This window comes from Carcharodon carcharias, chromosome 9 (assembly GCF_017639515.1).
Source record: "Carcharodon carcharias isolate sCarCar2 chromosome 9, sCarCar2.pri, whole genome shotgun sequence".
Classification (NCBI taxonomy): domain Eukaryota; kingdom Metazoa; phylum Chordata; class Chondrichthyes; order Lamniformes; family Lamnidae; genus Carcharodon; species Carcharodon carcharias.
Window position 1 is genome coordinate 27172292 of NC_054475.1, and position 20904 is coordinate 27193195.

A 20904-nucleotide genomic window follows, 5' to 3' on the forward strand; every position below is an offset into this window, starting at 1 on the left:
CTTCTGCTCCCCACCATTTAAGGAAAATCTAGCCTGGAATATAGGCTTAAGACTCCACTTTATGAGGCAATTTGGCAAATTGGATCCAGAATTGGCTGAGTGGCAGGAAGCAGAGGGTGATGGTCGAGGGGTGGTTTTGTGACTGGATGCCTATGTCTAGTGGGGTTTCACAGGGATCAATGTTGGATCCCTTGCTGTTTGTGGTATATATAAATGATTTAAACTTGAATGTAGGAGGGTTGATTAGTAAGTTTGCAGATGACACGAAAATTGGTTGGGTGGTAAATAGTGAGGAGGATAGCCTTAGATTACAGGAGGATATAGACGGGCCAGTCAGATGGGCTGATCAGTGGCAAATGGAACTTAATCCAGGTAAGTGTGAGGTGATGTATTTGAGCAGGAGAAACAAGGCATGGGAATGCACAATGAATGGTAGGACCCTGGGAAGCACCGAGGATCAGAGGATCAGTGTGCATGTCCCCGGTCCCTTACGGTGGCGGGACAGGTAAAAAAGGTGGTTAAGAAGGCATTTGGGATACTTGCCTTTATTAGCTGAGGCATGGAATATAAGAGCAGGGATGTTATGCTGGAACTGTATAAAACACTGGTTAGGCCACAGCTAGAGTATTGCGTGCAGTTCTGCAATCTGCATTATAGGAAGGATGTGAACTGCACCAGAGAGAGTGCAGAGGAGATTTACCAGGATGTTGCCTGGGCTGAAGAGTTTTAGTTATGAGGAGAGATTGGATAGATTGGGGTTATTTTCCCTGGAGCAGAGCAGATTGAGGGGGGACATGATTGAGGTGTATAAAATTATGAGGGGCATAGACAGCTTAGACAGGAAAGAACTGGTGCAGGGATCAATAACCAGGGGGCATAGATTTAAGGTAAGGGCCAGGTGGTTGAGAGGGAATGTGAGGAAGAATCTTTTCACCCAGAAGGTGGTGGGAATCTGGAACTCACTGCCTGAAAGGATGGTAGAGGCAGAAACCCTCATAACATTTAAGAAATATTTGGATGTGCACTTGCAATGCCATGGCATACAAGGCTATGGGCCTAGTGCTGGAAAATGGGATTAGAAAAGTTAGGTACTTATTTGGCCAGTGCAGACTCGATGGGCCAAAGGGCCTTTTTCTGTGCTGTAGACCTCTATGACTCTATGACTATGGCTGTAGAGGCTGGGTCATTAATTATATTCAAGACTGAATTAGACAGATTTTTCATCAGTAAGGGAATCAAGGGTTATGGGGAAAAGGCAGGAAAGTGGGGTTGAGGATTATCAGATCAGCCATGATCTCATTGAATGGCAGGCAGACATGATGGGCTGAATGGCCTACTTCTATTCCTACATCTTATGGTTTTATGGTCTTAATTCACTTTTAACATGATCAAATATCGGGCTTACCTATCCAACAGAGGTTTACCATGCGCCAACAAACGCACTCAAACTAAATGTGGAAGGGGCTGGGTTTCTTCCACCTTCCTGACAAGTTGGCATTATTGTTCTTCTAACCTGGTGTTTCTGCAGTTTTTTTCTCCAGTTTTTCTCCAGTATAAAATAGATTAAGCTAAGGAATGGTAAGGGTTCTAGTTTTTACTTAAAGTACATAATTAATTTAACTTTTTTTTAACTATATTTAACTTAAAGTAAGGGTTTTTTTTCAACTAGAGGCATGGCAGAGCAGTTCAGTCCCGTGTTATGTACCGCCTGCAACTTGTGGGAAGTCCTAGATGCTCCTTGCACTCTGACTGATCACAAGTGCAGGAAGTGCCACCAGCTGCAGCTATTTGAGCTCTGAGTTTCAGAGCTTGAGCGGCAGCTGGCGGCACTGAGTTGCATCCATGAGGCTGAAAGTTTCACGGATAGCACGTTTTTAGAAATGGTTACCCCATAGCTTGCGGAAGTGCAGACAGAGAGGGAATGGGTGACCATCAGTCAGAAGAAAGGTGTCAGGCAGGTAGTCAGAAAATCCCCATCTCAGTGCATCTCAGTCGAGAACCGTTGTTCTGTGTTTGAAAACGGTGAGAGTGACGGTTCCTTTGGGGAGCGCAGCCACGCTCATGAGTGTTCCAGTAAAGACAAAGGGTGGGACCAACAAATCCAGGGAACCCTGGATGTCATAAAAGGTTTTTGTAAAGCAAGTGTAAGCAAGTTTTTTTTTTTAACTACAGATAGACGTTATGGCGTAGATAATATCAGCAGTTACCCACTTCCACATATTCAAATTGTCTGTCAAATTGTACTAAATTGGACAATACATTATGGAAATTTGTTACCTTTTACTTCACCAGTATTACTTAAACAACTCAAAGTATTGCAAAGCTCATCAAGGCTAGAAACTGCCTTTTTGCCTCAGAAAGCATTATATGATAGAAAATGCGACTAGTTGGGAAAAATCAACTCACTTCTTATAATGGTCATCATTTCAACAGATTTAAAATGTCTTTTTAACCTCAGTGTATCATCATGCACTGATATTTCTAAACGAGATGAGAGGGTTGGATCTCTGAAACCTGTTTACATTTACATGATCCGTCCATCTGAAAAAATCAAGACAGCTTAAATGGTGTGCTAAAGAGTTGCTAATTTTACCTTGCTACATGATTAATCACTGGTGCAAAGTTCGTTGGTCCATAAAGCTGGACTGTCTTGAGGCTTCTATGATACGCTTCAAGAATTCCTTCAATACCATTACAATATGGGTTGTCAGGGTTGCCATTCTGTAAGATTTTCAGAGGAAACAAAACATGATTGGAGATTGCTGTGAAACTCAAATTCTTTCTGATAATTGTTTCAGATCCAAGGGAGTATTTTTGCACTTAAGTAAAAATATTATTTGTCATTTATTCACCACCTATTGCCACAGGTCAACCTTATAGTTTGGCCATGTTTCACCTCTTACACTATTTCATTATAGAGTTTAATTACTGAAAGGCCACTGAGCATTCCTGACTAATTTGGCACTATTACATCATCAAGTTCGACCACCTGTTTGAATAGTATTTTTCTATTAAGTTGATTTTAAAGATTTGAAATATTTGTGTCACATTTAATTTACATCATGAAACAACAATCTCGGAAAATAAATAATTTCAACTAAAGGTTTTCTATATACACCAAATTACCTTTTCATTAAAGCATTATTAGAGAATTTTATTGAATATATGTCCCATATATTCAAATGTCTATATTAAACCATTTTGTAGTTATTGCATCATACATATTAGATGAGAAACTTCCAACAAGCCACTGTGGAAAAAAAGAGCGCAATTTCTCCAGGTCCTGTGACTACTTAAACCATATTCTGGCCGAATTTCAGTAAATTATTACACTTTCTCCTCTATTTCCGCTTTCAACTCAAAGGGAATCAGGAAACTTCAAGATCAAAGAAACAGATTTAGTAATGATAACAAAATAATTAAAAAAAAAATTCCACCAAGCAGCATACATTTATGCTAAGAGAAACTTGAAACCCAAACAAAGGGATACAGACATTATACTAAAACTTCTTGTTTAGGTTTTTAAGAAACATAGAACTGCGAACTTAAATTTATGTATCTTCTCATTGCTCTCAGAACATCCCAATGTGTTTCAGAGCCAACTGAAAAAACATTAAGTTGTAGACATCATTGTTACATAGGTTGTAGATAGTATTATTACACTGCAGGGAGGTGGTGGCAAAGTGGTATTGTCATTGACTAGTATGCCAGCGACCCAGGGTAATGCTCTGGGGACCGGAGTTTGAATCCCACCATGGAAAATGGTGACATTTGAATTCAATAAAAATCTGGATTCAATAAAAATCTGATAATGCCCATGAAACTATTGCCAATTATTGTTAAAAACCTATCGGGTTCACTAATGTCCTCTAAATCTGCCTACATGCAATGTACAGTGCCACCCACAGCAATGTGGTTGAATGCCCTCTGAACAAAGGCAATTAGGGGTGGGCAATAAATGCTGACCTAGCCAGCGATGTCCACATCCAATGAATAATGAAAAAAAATATGCAGTAGTCAACAGGATGCAAAGCAGCAATGAGATGCATTCACAGTTAATCTGTTTTTGATGGTGAGGGTTTAAATGTTGGCCTGGAATAAACTGCCTGCTCTTCTTTGAAAAGTACCATGGGTTATTTTATTTCCACCTAGATGGACAGATAGTAACATGAAAAACATGCCACTAAAAACACATTTTGAAGATACATTAGAATAAATGCTAGAAATTTAATATTAAAGCAGAAAATGTTGGGAGTGTAACGGTCAAGTCATTATTTGATTGAAGCATGTGAAAGGGAATTCTAAATAAACCACCCAAGACCTGGGCCCGGATTTCCAGATAGGCCCCATCTCTGGCTGCTGAGAAGGCTGAAGTGCATGCTTTATTCTTACATATCAGCTTCCCAGTGCAAGTGAGGCCAGGGCTAAAATAACTCCTAGCTTGGGAATTATTTTCTTGGTCAAGTCTCCACCGAGGTAGGTGAATTTGTTTGGAGTGGAAGCCAAACAAACTTCTGCAGGAAACTCATCAGTGAAACCAAGGCCAGGATTTTACCAACCTTCTGGAGACAGGCTTGGGGATGGGGAGGGGGGTTGGGAGGGCTGATAACATGGTGATGGAAGGTGTTGGGAGAGAATCCCAATATCTTAATATCATAACGTGATATTCGCAAAAGTGGGAGTGGCAACACTTTGGAAGCAGGTGGCCAGTTAGTCAAATTAACTGGCCTATTAACAGCCAATTTCACATTCTTTCCAGCAATTTACTGGCAGAAAGGTCTCCTCCCCCCTCCGTTGCAGCATGGGGAGGCTGCCAAGTACATTGAGGCAGCTTCCTGTAGTGGTACATAAAGGGTTAATGTAGGACTATGTACAGTACCACCCACATACTGATGTAAAAAGCCAAATGACCCAGAGCCAGAGTCAGTGTAGAGATGGATAGAAATGGGTAAAGACCTAGGCTGGGTTTCTCCATGGCACATGTGGTGAGCCATTCAAATCTCCATTGGCTTTGGCGGGACTGAAAGATCCCACTGACAGGAGGGGCCAGAAAATTCCACCCCTAGACTGGAGTCTGCTCTACACCTGTACCTGTAACTATATATATTGTTACAAGTTGTTAATAAAGGCTAGCTATTAACATACTCTAGGCTACAAAGCCTATTCCATGGTGTCCGAAGCATGATTCGTCACCTGCCAGCGTCATCCTGCGGGGTGGGGCAAGTGGGGGGACATTTATTCAAAGAGGCTCCATATGCCACCTATCCCCCCCCACCCCCCCAGCCTCCCCCCCACCGCCGGAGGCAATGGTGGCTCCAGTGTCATCCCTGGAGGGTTCACTCCTCTGATTGCCGGGACTGCCTGCCTAGCCCCGGCACATCAAAAAAAAAAATTCTTACCGGCCCTTCAAAAGTGTCTCAGCATGGAGGCTGATCTATTGGTGGAGCTACTGAGCTGTTGGTTCCCTGATTGGGCCAGCAGCACTGAGAGGCAGGGCAAATTGGATGGCGGTCCTGATGAAGGCCTCTTAATAGGCCACCACTGTTAAAACCTCTCTGCAGTCCCACTGTTCACTAATGGCTCAGGACCCACATTTGTTCCTGGCAACGGGAACCATGACTTGCTGGTAAAATTTCAGCCCATGACTCTGCATATCAGGGTCCTGGACTTTGCCATAGTTCTGGAGGCTTACTATTTGATACTTATCATAAACATTGTAAAAAAAGGGCTTCCAACAAAAGTAGCTTCAAGAGTTGTCATAAACAAATGAGAAAACTTAATCAGAAGCTAAAACGAAAATAAAATTAAATGCAGTCTCCCTAATGAAATTTTCAGGTTTTTGGTTCACTGTGCATCATTAATCTGAATAAACTGTCCAAGAACAGAATCTTGCTATACTAATTCACAAATATGACAACATTATCAAAGGCATTTCCCTTTAGGAAAACATAAGATAATGGCTGTATGTTCGGGAATTGCATCAGTAATTAAAATATGGAAAATTCCCTTTTTCTCGCCTCCTCCCCCCCATTCTTAGTTGAATTTATTTTCTGTTCATTTTCTCCAGCTATGAGTCTATAATATTGATCTGCCCTCAGAGTTTCGCCAACGTCAATCATAAACATGCAACCAGGAAGTAACCAATAGCACGAAGAAGTAATAACATTTTCTGATTTTCGCTTTCATCCTGTGGAGAAATTTCCCAATTCCAAATAATCCCTGCAAGTGAGCAAATTGCTTCTTTTAGGTTCAGGCTGAGCAATGACATTCAATACAGGGGACCCAAAACTTATCAAAAGAAAGAACTTGCATTTATATAGCACCTTTCACATAGTTACCTACAGTCTACAGAAAGAAGCCTGGCCCAACTTGTTTATGCTGACGTTTATGCCTCTTTATCTAATCCTATCAGCATATCTTGCAATTTTTTCCCTCATATACATATCTAGCTTCTGCTTAAGTGTATCTATGCTATTTGCTTGAACTACTCCTTGTGATAGTGCATTCCACATACCTACCACTTTTTGGGTGAAGGTACTTCTCCTGAACTTTGATTATTACTGACTACCTTACATTGAGGGCCCCTAGTTTCAGACTCACCTGTAAGTGAAAACATTTTCTCTACATCCTAAAGTATTTACAGCTAATGAAGTACTTTTGTAATGTCGTCACTGCTGGAATCCTAATGGTAAATGCAACAACATTTGCCAATGGGAGTCAAGTGTCACCTGATAAAGTATCATGTGATCAAACCTCCAGGAAGGCATCCAACCAGGATTGGCAAACCAAGCTGTACTTGGTTGATGTTGCCGTTCAGGCTGGGAAATGATCTGGGGGTAATTTGCATGTTCGCAGTGGGAAATGAGCAGGGATTCTCTATCATGCAGTTCATACAAGCATCACTCTGTTGGGATCTTACTGCATGTTCAAGCCTGTGCCCTTTTAATTAGGGGGACAGGAGAAGAAAATTAAGTTAATGCAGAGGATCAGTCATGATTTTATTGAATTGTGGCGTAGCCTCGAGTGCCTGTAAGGCCTACTCCTGCTCCTGTTTCTTATTTCTTGCCACAGCATGCTAAAGCTTCCATGTATTGCAGCATCTGATCTATCCCCATCCATACTTTGTATTTCTTTCTTCATATTACATCCTACATTGCAAAAATAGCACAAAATATTTTACCAAGGCAAACTCATGTGAAACTCTTCCATCAGGAGGCAGTTTAGCTCCAAACCCCAAAGCTGGAAACATCTTATCACTGTCATAGTCCTGAATGATTTCACCCACTGCTTTCAGTGCCATTGCATATGCATTCATCTGGTACGGATTCATATAGTGCAGTGATGTGGACTGAGATGGATTTCCTGATAAAGCAAGTAAAAAAGAAAAACAGTCTATTAAAAAAAAATCTCTCATTTGATGATATGCTGTTGTTTAAATTTTTGTGGTTGTTGGGTATGTTATTTAACTATATCTATGAAACGATACTGGTGTATCAATATTAATAAAATAGCATCTTTAACTTTTATTAGGACAGATTTGATTGTGACCCCTACCCCCCCAAGTCCTAGAGTATGACTAAAGTGCAGTGAAACCAAGAGCATCATGTCCAACCTGATTGACGGGTACAGGCTGTTTGCTTGTCTGCATGTGCCTTGACACAGAGCTGTGAGTTGAAAACTGGACAGGAAAGTTTGTCATTAAGCTTTGCACTTAAACTCCCTTAATTGGAGAGGGCCTGACTGAAGGGATTAAGGCTCATTTCTTCTGGAAAACCCTCAAAATGGGGGCTGGCCAGTGATACAAGAAGAAGGCCCATTTTTCCTGTGCTTTGTATGCAAGGAGTGAGTCTTCCCTCGGTCTAAGAAAAGGAAATCAACAGTAACATTCAATGCACACAGATAAAATATTATCATCAAGACAAAAGTGGTAATGTAACAGTACGTTCACATCATTACAACACCAAAAAGTATTTCTATCAAGCCTATCACCAGGTAACAATCTTCCCTCAAGCTCATTGGGTAGTTGTTTCAATTATAATATTTAACTAAAAGTTCACTGCTAGGAATTTGCTTACGGGTTCTCCCAAATAGCCACTGGCAGCAGATCATCGACACAATTTTTCGAGCAAAGTGTGCTCTTGTCAGCAAATATTTTTAAACAGGTTTCCCTAAACGCTTCCCATATTTATTTTTGTAAATCATTAGAATTAGGTTAGCAAATATGTTCCCTCTGTCTCTCACACCATATGGGCGGAATTTTATGGCCCCTCTGATCCCCTCAAAGTCAATGGACTTTTGAACAGCTCTCCGTATTTTCCAGCCCTGCGCCTGCCGCAAAGGGACCATAAAATTCTGCCCTGTATGTTCTTTTCATTGACATCAATCCTTTATTCTTTTTTCTTAATATATAATTGTACTAAACATCATCTTTCCAATGGAGCTCAGCAAGCTGTGCAACTCATATAAATGGGTTCTAGAACCAATATGAAAGAACTTAAAATGTATTAAGGTTTTCTTTTTCGTTTGAAGGTATCCTAATGCATGATAGGATATTTAATGTAGCTTAATTTCTAATTAATCAATGGAAAAACTGTCAGTTATTTGACTGAAGCCATAAATCAGTAACTCGTAGCCACCTATATAAGTAATGCAAATCCCATAAGTAGTGGAGCTTTATCAGAGACTTAAGCACTTACCATTAGAAGCTGTAAAATCAATAGCCACTGTAAAATTTATCTGTGTTCTGCAAATTAAACAGAGAGACATAAAGTTTTATCTTAAATATATTTCTTGGACATAAGTCTGTGTTGGTTTTTATTTCAATATTGGTCAACTGAGCTCTCACTGACCTGTTCCAGTGGTTCAGGTATAGGTTAAAGAGATTTTTCAGAAGAACAGGGGCTTATTGTGGTCTTGGTTAACATTCTTGACTCAAGTAATACCATGAAAAAACAGATTACTGACCATTTATCTCATTGCTACTTGTAGGACCTTAAGTAGATGTATTTCGGAAGACTCGATGCTAAGCACATCCAAACAACGCTGAGCAGAAATCAAAGTCAAAATATATTGTACTACATGGGCAAAACAGTACAATATAGGTCAAAGATGTAATAATCAGACTTTATAACACTCCAGTCAAACTGAATCATGAATACCGCATCCAATTAGTTTCCAAAATACAAGAGAGACAGTCAAACACTGAAGGCAGCACAGAAAAGGGGCACGAGGCTAATCCTCAGCGTTAACAGTAAAGACATAAGAAAAGACTGGAGAAACATGAGTGTTTTAAGCCTGAAACAGGTTGTGTTTGCAAAGCGATCATATAGACATTTATACAAGAGTGCCAGTGGTATCTAAAAAGTTCTGCTGGAATAGTACTTAAAATAAACTGTAGGTATAGAACTAAGAAGCATGGGTTCAATCTAAAAGAGGATACTTTTAAGACAGAGATCAGGAAAATTTTCTTCATCCAAAGGTGTTAATTGACATGTGCAATCAACTTTCAGACAGATCATTGCATGCAAAATCATTTTAAAAAACATGTATTCATACAGCACCTTTAATGTAGCAAAAGTTCCCAAGGTACTTCACAGGAGTGCATCAAACAAAGTAAGATCCCAAAACAGATAAAGAGGTTATTTGGGCAAGTAATCCAAAACTTGGTTTAGATTTTGAGAAGCATTTTGAAGGAAGGATGAGAGATTTAGAGATAGACAGGCAGATAAGTTCAGGGAGCAAATTCTGGAGCTTAAGGCCTCAGCAGCTGAAAGCATGGTCCCAATGCTGGATCAATTAAAATCAGAGATGAAGAGGCATCGCAGATATTTCAGAAGGTTATAGAGTGCAAGAGTCTGCAAAGATGGGGAGCGGTGAGACTCTGGATTTGAAAACAAGGTTGGGAATTTTAAAATTGAGACACTGCTTTACCAGGAGCCAAGTAGGTCAGCAAACACAGGAGTGATGGGTGAATGGCAGCATAGTAGTTATGTTACTAGGCTACTATTTTAGAGGCCTAGATTAATGATCCAGTGACTTGAGTTCAAATCCTAATATGGCAGCTGTGGGAAATTTAAATTCCGTTAATAAATCTGGATTGAAAAGCTGGTATCAGTAATGGTGACCATGAAATTACCAGAAGGTTGTTAAAAAAAACCCATCTGGTTCACCAAAATCCTTTAAATATGGAGCCTGGATATGACGCGGGGCGTGGACCATCCAGCCTGCCACCCGCCTCCCCCACCCACTCCAACTGCTGGGATCACGTCATAGACGCAAATTCCCAGCAGTCTCCACGGCGGGAAATTCTTCCCATTCCAGCCCCGCCATGGGACTTAGTTCCAGAAGGGAAAATTTTGCCCTTTGTGTGACATAAGATATGAACAGCCAAATTTTCAATGATCCAAAGGTCACAGAGGAGGGAATGCCAATCAGGAGAGCATTGGAATAATGGAATCTGGAGGTAGCAAAAGCATAGTGAGGTTTCAGCAGCAGGTTGGCTGAGGGTGGAAGTGGCTGGTCTGTGTGCTAGAGAGGGCATAGATCAGAAGCTCAGTTCTGCATCAAATAAGTTAACCCCAAACAGCGGTCAGGGATGGGGATGGAATTGATCGTGAGGATACAGGGTTTGAGGAAGAAGACTTTAATACCACACCACTTAATTGCAAGAAATTGTGGCTCACCCACCTCAGGACATCAGACAAGCAATCTCAGTGGGCAGTGGATGAGATTGAGAAAGATAATACAGAAGTACAGCTGGGTACCATCAGCATACATGTGGAAGATGACCCCGTGTTTTTGGATGATGTTGCCAAGGGGCAGCATGTAGATGAGGAAAGAGGAAAGGGTGCTAGTGGCTGGAAAGGTTAGGGTGGGGGCAGTATGGAGCTCTAAAGGTAACAGTTATAGAGCAGTAAGAGAAACGGCTGCTAGAATTGTTCTGTTTATGATCATATTTATTAGAGAGGAGCCAAGTAGCCGATGGAGGAGAGACATGTTGGAGGAGGGTGGTATGGTTAACCATAAAGGCTGCAAAAAAAAAGGATGAGAAAAACGGGTCTGCATAGAGAACCACAATTATATTAACAAAGGATGCAATCTGAGGCTCTGATTCAGCCAGTCCGCTCTTGTGGCATGAATACTAACTGTCTGGAGGATTGAAAGTCACACTTACAACAATGATGGGCACAGGCTTGGGAGAAAGCAACTTATTCAAGGGCCTGGGAGAGAAAGGGAAGGTTCAATAAGGGAAGGTTAGATATGGGTGATATTATGCAATGACAGAGAGATTGAAAGTGGATTTTTTGAGGAGGGGGCGATGACAGTGATTTTTGGAAGAGTTGGGAATGGTGCTTAAGAAGGTGGAATATGGTCTGCTCTGCTGCATTGCCTAAGTGAAGGTAAAAATCTATGAGAGAATGAGAAAAGATGTGATTGGCATAGGACGAATGGGTGATCAAGGCAGTGTACACGCATTTTGGGTTTCTGCTGGTGGGTGTCTCCTGGCCATTTGCTGCTCTGGCACCTAGCTGCCAGTTAGACAGGGTACCCAGATACATGCCAAGCTACTCCAACCGCCCCTTGTTCAGCACATTCTAAAAGACTGTTGACACAAATGTGTTTTTTTTTAAATGAAATGCAGGCAGTTTTCTGGGCCTGTATCTCAATGTATTTTCTTTTCCCACCCATTGTAAGATAAGTAATTACTTGAGTTTTTAATTTTGGTTAATCCCTTATCTTGGACATTGTAAATTTCAATCCTTAAGAAGGAAGCAATAGCTCTAGAAAAAATTGGGAAACATTTTGAGTGAATTGTATTGCCCATGGTAAGTAAATATTCTCACTCTGTTACCTGAATGCTGTTTTTATTTAGGTGTTCTTCTCTTGCCTCTTCTGTCTTTGGCTGATTCTTTACCTCCTTTCTCCCTTTCTCCACCTAAATTCTTTGTCTCTCCCACTGTTACCCTTTGCTTTTTTCTTTCGTTGTGACTATCTGAGAATTTGACTTTTTTCATCAAATGCTATGCTCAGAGCTACTGTTATTGGCACTCTATGATTGACACATCTTATACTAAACAAGACTGACAATTTGAATGTGTAACTTGATATTCACAGGAAGCCACTGATTATTTTGCTGCCATGGTTCAATTGTCTTACTGACCAGGTGACTGGATATGATAGCAGAATGATGGTTTGTTTTGACCTCAACAGCTGAGAATAGAGTGCACGGGACCAGCAATGATGGTGCGGACTGCTTCACCAAGGTATAGCTGGTTTTGAAGGAGGGTGGATAACGAAGATGAAAGAGCAAGAAGAAAGCTCAAAAAGGCACACAAACCCTCATCGACCACAGACTGACCAACCAACTGATGAATGACTGACTGCTGATGTGGACTGTGGATTTTGGATTTTATTTCCACTCTTATTGCTGTTTCTCTCTTAGCCTCTTACCTTTCCTTTTCTACCTCCTTTAATGTGCACTGACTTCACCCCTATCTCTTACAACTTCTCTCTCTTTCTCTCCCCCTTTTTCTCTCCACTCCCTCGCCCTACTCTCAGACTCCATAGCAAGCAACCTCCTCACTTTGAGGAACTGCCATTTGTTTAGTTGACAACATCAGTGAATTTGTTGACAAATTCTGAAAACCAGCTGGTAAATTAGGTGTTATAGTTTTTTGACAGGCTATATCAGTTTGTGTTCATACTGTGATGCATATCCTTGTTTTTTTTGGTAGTCAGCATCAATCTTAGGTTCTCAGCTTTGTTTACACAGCATATGTCAAAAAAATCAATATTTTCTTTCTCAATTTGATGACAACTGAAACAAATGTTGATACAAAGTTCGCTGAAAAGATGCAAGATACAATCTGAAATAACAATTGATAGAGGATTCAAAAGTGCAATGAGTTAAGATTTGGCCTTTCACTTCTAGAACATGGCTTTGAACACACGTACCTCTGTTGGTTGTAAGGACCCTATCTTTGAAATAATTTGTACCAGACTTAACCATGTTACTGGTGATCAGGTGCCCTCAACAAAAAGTTGCTCTTAATTAGATACCAAATCAGCACTTTTACTCAAAAAAACGCCACAGAGTGCAAAATACAAAATGAAACATGTTACCTGTAAATACTTGTTAAGTTAAGGCAAGTGCACAATCTGAACCGAGCGTAGAGCCAGCTTAACTCTGCATCTAACTCAGCAGGTGGGAGTGCCAAAATCTGGTACCGGGCATCCAAACTGAGTGTTTCATTTTTAAGGCATTAACTTATTGCTCATCTCAACAGGCATGAAGATTCTCTCAAATGCAAAAGAAAATGTTGCAAATAAACCAACCATGTTGGCTTCATGACCCAGAATTTCCTGGAAAGTATCAGCATGACTACTACGTATCATTTACCATCCCCTCCCCCCCAAAACCCTAAGGAAATTCCTGTGTAACTGACTGTAAATTTCCATAATTATGCCATTTACAAGATATCTCTGCCAGAACTCTTCATGGTTCACCTAATTATATGTGCCTCACATGCAAAAGACTAGCTCACATGGGGTTCTTGCATTTATTCAAACAATGTAGTAGCATAGTTCAATGCCCAAACATTTAGGAATGTCACAGCTCAAATTTATCTGATATCAGCGTTTTTGAGATTCATGGTGCTTGGAAGCAACTTCCTTTACAATTACTTGATTTTTTTTTCCTACTGAGATATGTATTATATTCTACCAAAATGATGTCAATCTCAGTTCATGCAACATGTTTCAGACCATGTTTCCCATCACTGCCCATCCCTTCAGGAGAACTAATCAGATGGAATAGTCTTCACAACTGCCACAGTGACTCTGAGAATGAAGTACCAGGACAGGAGGTAACAACCCACTCACTATTACCCATAATGGTGGCATTGTATTTCTGCTTGTTTTATGCTAGTTTCCAAATCTTAGTACAGGCAAATGAATTCCACGTGAATTTCGGGCATAAGTTCTTGCCAGTAAGATTGGCGCAGACACTGGCTTAAATTTTGGTGCAATTTCTGTGCAAGTGCAATCCAGGAAATTGGGGACCAATATGAGTAGAGTACATGTGGGGGGAGGGGAGAAAGGAAATCAAATTTTCTTCCCGCCACATTGTGCTGTCCTGCTGTGACTACTTGTGTCAGAAAAATGTCTCTCTGTCTTTTTGCTCAAAATGACACCAACCCAGGAACTCACACAGCAAGTGAGTTTTGTTACCATCCCAGTCTGGACCCCTAAATTTAGTTATGATCCAGTTTTTGTTTGTAGGTGAAATTTGAAATCCCAGTTACTTACTGTAGAGCAAAGGGTTAACTCTAATAAGAGCACACTGAACAAGTGCAAAAGGAGCTGTGTCACAGTGATGTCATCACTGAGAGGAGATGACTATGACTAAGTAGCAACTCAGAGAGTAGCTTTTGTTATTTGTTAGTCTTATGTAACCTTTGTAAATAGTTAGCATATAAATAAACATTCTTGGACAAAGACTATTGCCTCCCGCAAGACCTCGTCTGGAGTATGAAGCTAACAGATCCCAGGGCAACCCCACAATAACAGACTTACTCAGAGAATAAATTGGGGGGATAGTGGTAATGTCACTGGACTAGTAATAGAGGTGCCCAGGCTAATCCTCTGGGGGCACAGGTTCAAATCCCAGCAGGTGGAATTTAGATTCAATTAATAAAGTCTAGAATTGAAAGCTAGTCTCAGTAATGGTGATTATGAAACTATCATTGATTGTTGTAAAAATCCATGTTGTTCACTAATGCCCTTTGGAGGAGGAAAGTTTGTTGTCCTTACCTGGTCTGGCCAACACATGTCTCCTGGCCCACTGCAATGTGGTTGGCTCTGAAATGGCTTTGCAAGTCATTCATTTCAAAAACAATTAGGAATGGACAACAAATGCTGGCCTTGCCAGTGATGCCCACATCCCATGAAAGAACTAATTAGAATAAAACCACAAGACTAAACAAGCAAAATAAAGTTTACTACATTCAAATCTATGAAGCAAACAGTAAATACTGTCTATCTTACACTCTAACATCCAGGATTAACATGAGATAAACATGAATCAACAGGCAAACTGTGGTCAAACACACCACAAATTGCATATTAAATGGCAGAGACAACCAAGACTGATCCCACAAATTTCTCACAACCCACACAGACAGGAGTGATCACTGTGAGCCACAAAGCATTTCTAAAACTGTATGCCTCATGAGGCATTTTAGCTCTTCTCTTTAGAAGGTCTAGCCTCTGATTTCTCCAAACTCCAACTTGAACTGCCTCAACAATTGCTTGCCTCCCAGTTGCTCAATCTTTTCTCCTGAGACTGCATCCCTCTGAATTCACAAGGCCGCGCTCCACCATCTAATCATCAGCATAATTCCAGCTCTTCAAGTGCTCAGAGCAAGACACTACTATCCATAGGCATTCCTTTGCCCCAGTCTCAGCAACATGGAGCTATCAAACAGCTCCCACGGCTCCTCTGAGCTCCCGCACCTCAGAGTTAACCATAGCACTTCAGATGTATAGAAATAGCCACCTTCTTCTTCACCTGCTGCTGACTAACTCTCTGCTAACTGCGGTTCACTGACCCTTGAAGTGATCTCTGTGGCCTATTAAAATATCCCAGCAGGGTCCCGCCCCTGTTCCTAGGCAAAATCGGATGTACCAAATATTGGAGCATTCTGCGCCTTGAATATTACTACCTTCAGTTAATCAACAGACACTCTCCACAGGTGCTAACTTACAAGAACACAGAGACAAAGAGAAAAAAAAAATCATCACCGTTTGATTTAAGTTAAAATGTTCCAACGAACAACAGGATATTAGAAAGAGTGCGAGCAGGGTTGGAATGGATGTTGCAAGGCTTTAGCTCAATCATGGGGATCAGATAACTTTAATGGTAACACTTGAACTTAGTTCTCGAGATTTATAATGCTTTGTGAATCATTAGATTATATTACAGCATTTTTATTTGATTGATTTTGTTCAGTACATTCAGGACTCAAAATCCTATTTGAGGCTTATGTGGGATAACTGTGAGCTAGGAGTATAACAACTAAACACAATCTTTCACTAATTCAAGTGAGAGATATACATAGATATAAAAATAATAACATTTCAAATTAGATTCAGATTCTTCACTATATATATATAAAAAATTCTACATGAATCAGACGCCATGGCCCTGATATTTACAAGGCTGCTCATTTGGAGCAGGAGCAAGACAGGAAAAAGAGGAAGTGTTTTTTTTGTGACATATATAAATGACCTGGGTCTTGGAGTATGAAGTAAGATTTCAAAATTTGCCTATGATACCAAACTTAAAGGAGTAGCTAACAATGGGGACGATACAAATTGCCTGCAACAGCACGGAGATATGCAAGTAGAATGGGCATAAAATTGGCAGATGGAAGTGTGAGGTGATGCATTTTGGCAGCAGGGATTGGGAGAGGCAATATAGACTTGTTGGCACAATAAAGAGTGTGCATGAACAGAGGAACCTGGGGGTTGAATGTGCATCGATCTTTGAACATGGCAGGACGTATTGAGAGAGTCGTTAGCATTGGATATTGGACTTCATAAAGAGAGGAAAGGAGTACAAAAGCAGAGATGTTATGCTGAACTGTTGTAAAGCCATTAGGTCCCAACTAGAGTATTGCACCCAGTGCTGCCCACCACACTTTAGAAAGGATGAGAAGGTCTTTGAGAGGGCGCAGAGGAGAATTACTGGAACAGTTCCAGGGAAAGGGGTTTTAGTTAGAAGGGATGGCATTTAATGGAGGCATAAGGATTCAGAGCCATAGCCACTACAGTACCACACGTGAGAAATAGATTTGTTAGTTTTTTATATTGTAGTTTGTATTTTAGTCATTTGGCAGAAGAAAAGTTGAACTGGTAGCAATGGCTCAAGACAAGGCTAGGATCTTTTGTTTCAACTTCAAGCTTAAAATAGAAAGAGCTAAGGAAGCTTGCCACTTTTGAATTGATAGGAAATGTGGAAAAGACAACTTTTATTTTTTTCATCTTATTGAGTGTTTTCTTTGAATAGTCAGGAAAATAGCTCAGTCAGGATTTCTTCACATCAACAAACATAATCAGACAGAGGTAAAGTGTCTCTAAATTTGGAGAGAGGCTGTGAACTTCAGGGTGAAGGTCAGAGAGATATTGTGTCCCTATTGAAGGAGGAAACTACATCTGGGAACCAGGGAAGAGGGCATTGTGGTAAAGAGAGATTAGAATTCCAGGAGGGAGGATGATGTTAGGGTAGTTTTTGGGGAAGTAGCAACATTTATTTCATGTACAGTTCTTTTAGATTAAAAATCTATGAATTATGAAGTAATAAATCAGTTCACAATTTTTAAATTAAACTGTCTTCACAATGCATATAAAAGTGAATTGGGGAAAGGTAGTACTTGAAAGCAAGAATGATTTAAAATGTCTCATGAGATAAGCTCATGAGAACCTTTGCGTTGCTATTTGGAGATCTGGGCTGGGGATCCAAGAACTTTCATCAAACTTCCCAGAAATACCCTTGTGTTTTTAATGTGTTGAATCTTCTTTTAATAATTCTACAAAACCAGTGGTATCTGTGGTATTAACTGGACCAAAAACCCTCTTACTAACTCTTTATAGCTTAACAACTTTAATAATTTACTAACTCTTAACTTACCAACTCTTAATAACTTACTAACTGTTTCAATTTACATCCTGCTGGTCACTTCTCACCTCCAGCTCACTGCCTCTCTCCTACTCGCTGCTCCCCTCACAGACTCTCCCACTCACTGCCTCATCCCATTCACCACTTACCTCCCACTGACTGCCACATTCCCACTCACTGCTTCCATCCCCAGCCCTCCTGCTTGCCTCCCCAAACCTCCCACTCGTGCCTCCCTACCACTTGCCATTTCCCTCCCTGGCCCACCCACTCACCACTTCCTCCCTGACCCTCAAGCTCTTCGCTTCCCTCCCGGACCCTCTTACTTGCAACTCCTCTCATTCCCTTGCTTGCCTCCTCCCTCTTGGTGCCCCTTTTCTAGACCCTCTTGCATAGCAAGGGTTTTGAAAAGGGAAGTGACAAGCGGGAGAGGCAACGAGTCAGAGGGTCAGGGAGAGAGTTGGTGAGCGAGAGAGACGTGGCGAGCAGGAGAGAGGTGGCCAGCGGGAGAGAGGCCCACAGCATCTTTAAAAGTTTTCAACAAATCAGAGCGTTTGGGTCACAAGCCCATCATCCCATCTCCATTAAAATCAGAAGTTGGGTTCCAGTTTCAGACTTCTAAGTTTCTAACCTCCCACTGACCGCATCCCACTCAGTGGGCAGAATTTTCTGCCTGTCGGGTGGGCGGGCCCGACCTAATCTCTGGCGAGCAGGGAGATGATCCCCGCTGTGGAAGCTTTGCGCTTCCTGTGCAGATGGTGGGGATTCCCCAAAATCGAGAGTGCGCTCTTTCATGCATGTGCACAAAAGAGCGCATATCTCCCAGAGGCTAAGTGCTGCCTCAGGGAGATCGCTGACACTTTGAAAGATATGAAAAATAGAAAAAAAAATTCCTTAACATGTCCCCCTCATGTGACAATGTGACATGGGATGGGACACCTTCATAATTTACATAATAACTTTATTAAACTTTTAAAAACCCTACATGAAACCTCATCCTGCCAGTGGATGAGGTTTCATGTTTTTTCTAGTTGCCGCCGGGGCTCCTGGCCTCCCTGCCAGCCTTAAGGTCGGACGTGCAGGCCCTGTAATTGTATAATCGATCCTGTCAATGGCCTCAATTGGCCATTGACAAGTCAGTGGGCCCTCAGCTGATTTTGCTGCGCCCCCGCCTTCCTGAAAATTTAAATGGGGCAGGATGACGTTGGGGGTTTCGCCCAACGTCATCCCACGTCAGCAAGTGGGCCCCGCCCCCTGCTCACCGACGGCAAAATTCTACCGAATATAAAATTACCACTTCCTTCTTTGGCAAAACTACAAGAATTACAGTGTTTAATAAAAATTATTTATTTAATTATTGGGAGCATATCAACAGTATTGCCTATTAGTTGACCATTTTCTGGGGAAGTTCTCTGTAATTACAGTAAAATTGTAAGTGCACTCTTTGAGTACATGCTTATTATTTAACAGTAAACAGTGGAAATTTTTCCTTATCCCCTATTCACCGATATAAATTTCTTAAGAGTTCTTTACGTTAATTTATTCACAAACTTAGAACTATTTCCTGTTCATGTCAACCTTCTGATGAAATGAAATGTGGCACATTTACTTTCGGCAGTATCTGTGGAGTAAGTTGTTTATTAACTGAGGCACTCTAATGAGGTGATAAACATAGAATTATTTGATGAATGTGGATTTTAATTATAGTTTTCTTGCTCTGACGGCGGTCACCAGTGACATAACAAGTGAACTTTATTGCTGTCTAAATTCATTAGAAAAGATTGATGGCATCAGTCAGAAACAGAATCCCTTGAATGGTTCAGCGCTAAACGAGGAAAGCTTAATGAATACTGCTTTACAGTGTTCTTTCGCTGCGATTTTGTAGAGCATTTTTGTCTTGTGCATATTCAGTGGGAAGAGAAAAGCAGGATAGCACAGGTCACACATGCTGTATCCACTGGCCTTGCGACCCGCCACAATTTTGGATTGTCCACTTCGAAGTTGTGTGGGTTAAAAGTAGCCTAATCTGTACGCTGCCTGCAAGCAGCAGGTATGATAAAGTGAGGAGGGTAATCGTGAGGACAGTAGTAGGTGCAGAAAGTGCAAGTGGCAACAGAAGGAAGTGCCACTGCTGTTGTGATTGGAGGAGATGGATGGGAAGCTGTGGAGGGAAGGCATGAGACCTCGGGCTACAAGTGGTTCGGGCTATGCAGAGAGTAAGAAAGACGTGACTAGGAGCCATACCCAGCGGTACTGGTAAAATCATTGAATTTTCTTCTGCACTGCTGCCAGGACCGTGGCGCAATGGCAGGTGCGTTCACTTGCTTGCCAATCTGCCCACTGTTGCCAGCTTATTTGCTTTGGCACCCATCTCTCATCAGACAGAACTGGAATCTCCTTAATCTTGCTGACCTCCTCCATAAGGTTTCCCCCACCCCACCCCCGGGCTTTCTTAAAGAATTCAGACACAGAAACATGCATCTTAGGCAAAATGCACCCCAGCTGTAGGAGATACAAGCTGCTCTTAAAGGACATCACTTTTGCATGAATTCCATTCCCCCCAATGGGTGAGCTGCCACTATCTAACATGTGTAATGTTGCCCACACAGCCGTCATATGGAAATGAGGCAGAGAGCCTAAAATAGTTTGTGCCTGTCACCCAATGCTTACAGGTTACAAGTATTAACCAGATTTATTTAGACAGCAACAAAATAGGACATAACAACATACTTAAATGGAGTACAGCCTAAAACCTCTACCACTTAGAAAGACAAGACACTACACCTCCAAGTCACATACCATTCTTACTTGGAAATATTTAGTTGTTCCTTCATCATCGCTGGGTCAAAATCCTGAAACTCGCTCCCTAAATGATTGTGGTAGTATCTTAGACATTTGCACTGTAACGTTTCAAGGCAGCGGCTGAGCATCACCTTCTCAAGGGCAAATTAGGGATTGGCAATAAATGCTAACTTTGCCAGCAATACCCATATTCTATGAATGAATTAAACGCATAATAAAAATAATATAAAATAGAATCATTTCAAAAGGAGTAAAAATACCTTTACAGGATATATTTCTTACATTATTTGATAAGTGATAGAATTATTGAGGAAATAGGCTTGATGATTAAAGTGTAAGACACTTCATATTATGAACTTTGAGTCAATGCTTTATATTTTTAAAAACCACAAAAGGGTACAAAAAAGATGGCTGCCCAAGAATCATCT

At 41.0% G+C, this 20904-nt stretch overlaps 1 protein-coding gene across 2 annotated transcripts in view; it reads right to left on the minus strand.

The window, feature by feature from the left end:
• Nucleotides 1–20904, minus strand: part of cpne5b (copine Vb) — a 723670-nt gene that overhangs the window by 116176 nt on the left and 586590 nt on the right. For both annotated transcript variants that reach the window (XM_041195525.1, XM_041195524.1), the window contains 3 exons: nucleotides 8697–8743; nucleotides 7181–7362; nucleotides 2594–2721 (listed from right to left, as the gene is read on the minus strand). In XM_041195525.1, coding sequence (XP_041051459.1) covers nucleotides 2594–2721; nucleotides 7181–7362; nucleotides 8697–8743 — 357 coding nt within the window. The remainder of the gene's footprint in view (nucleotides 1–2593; nucleotides 2722–7180; nucleotides 7363–8696; nucleotides 8744–20904) is intronic.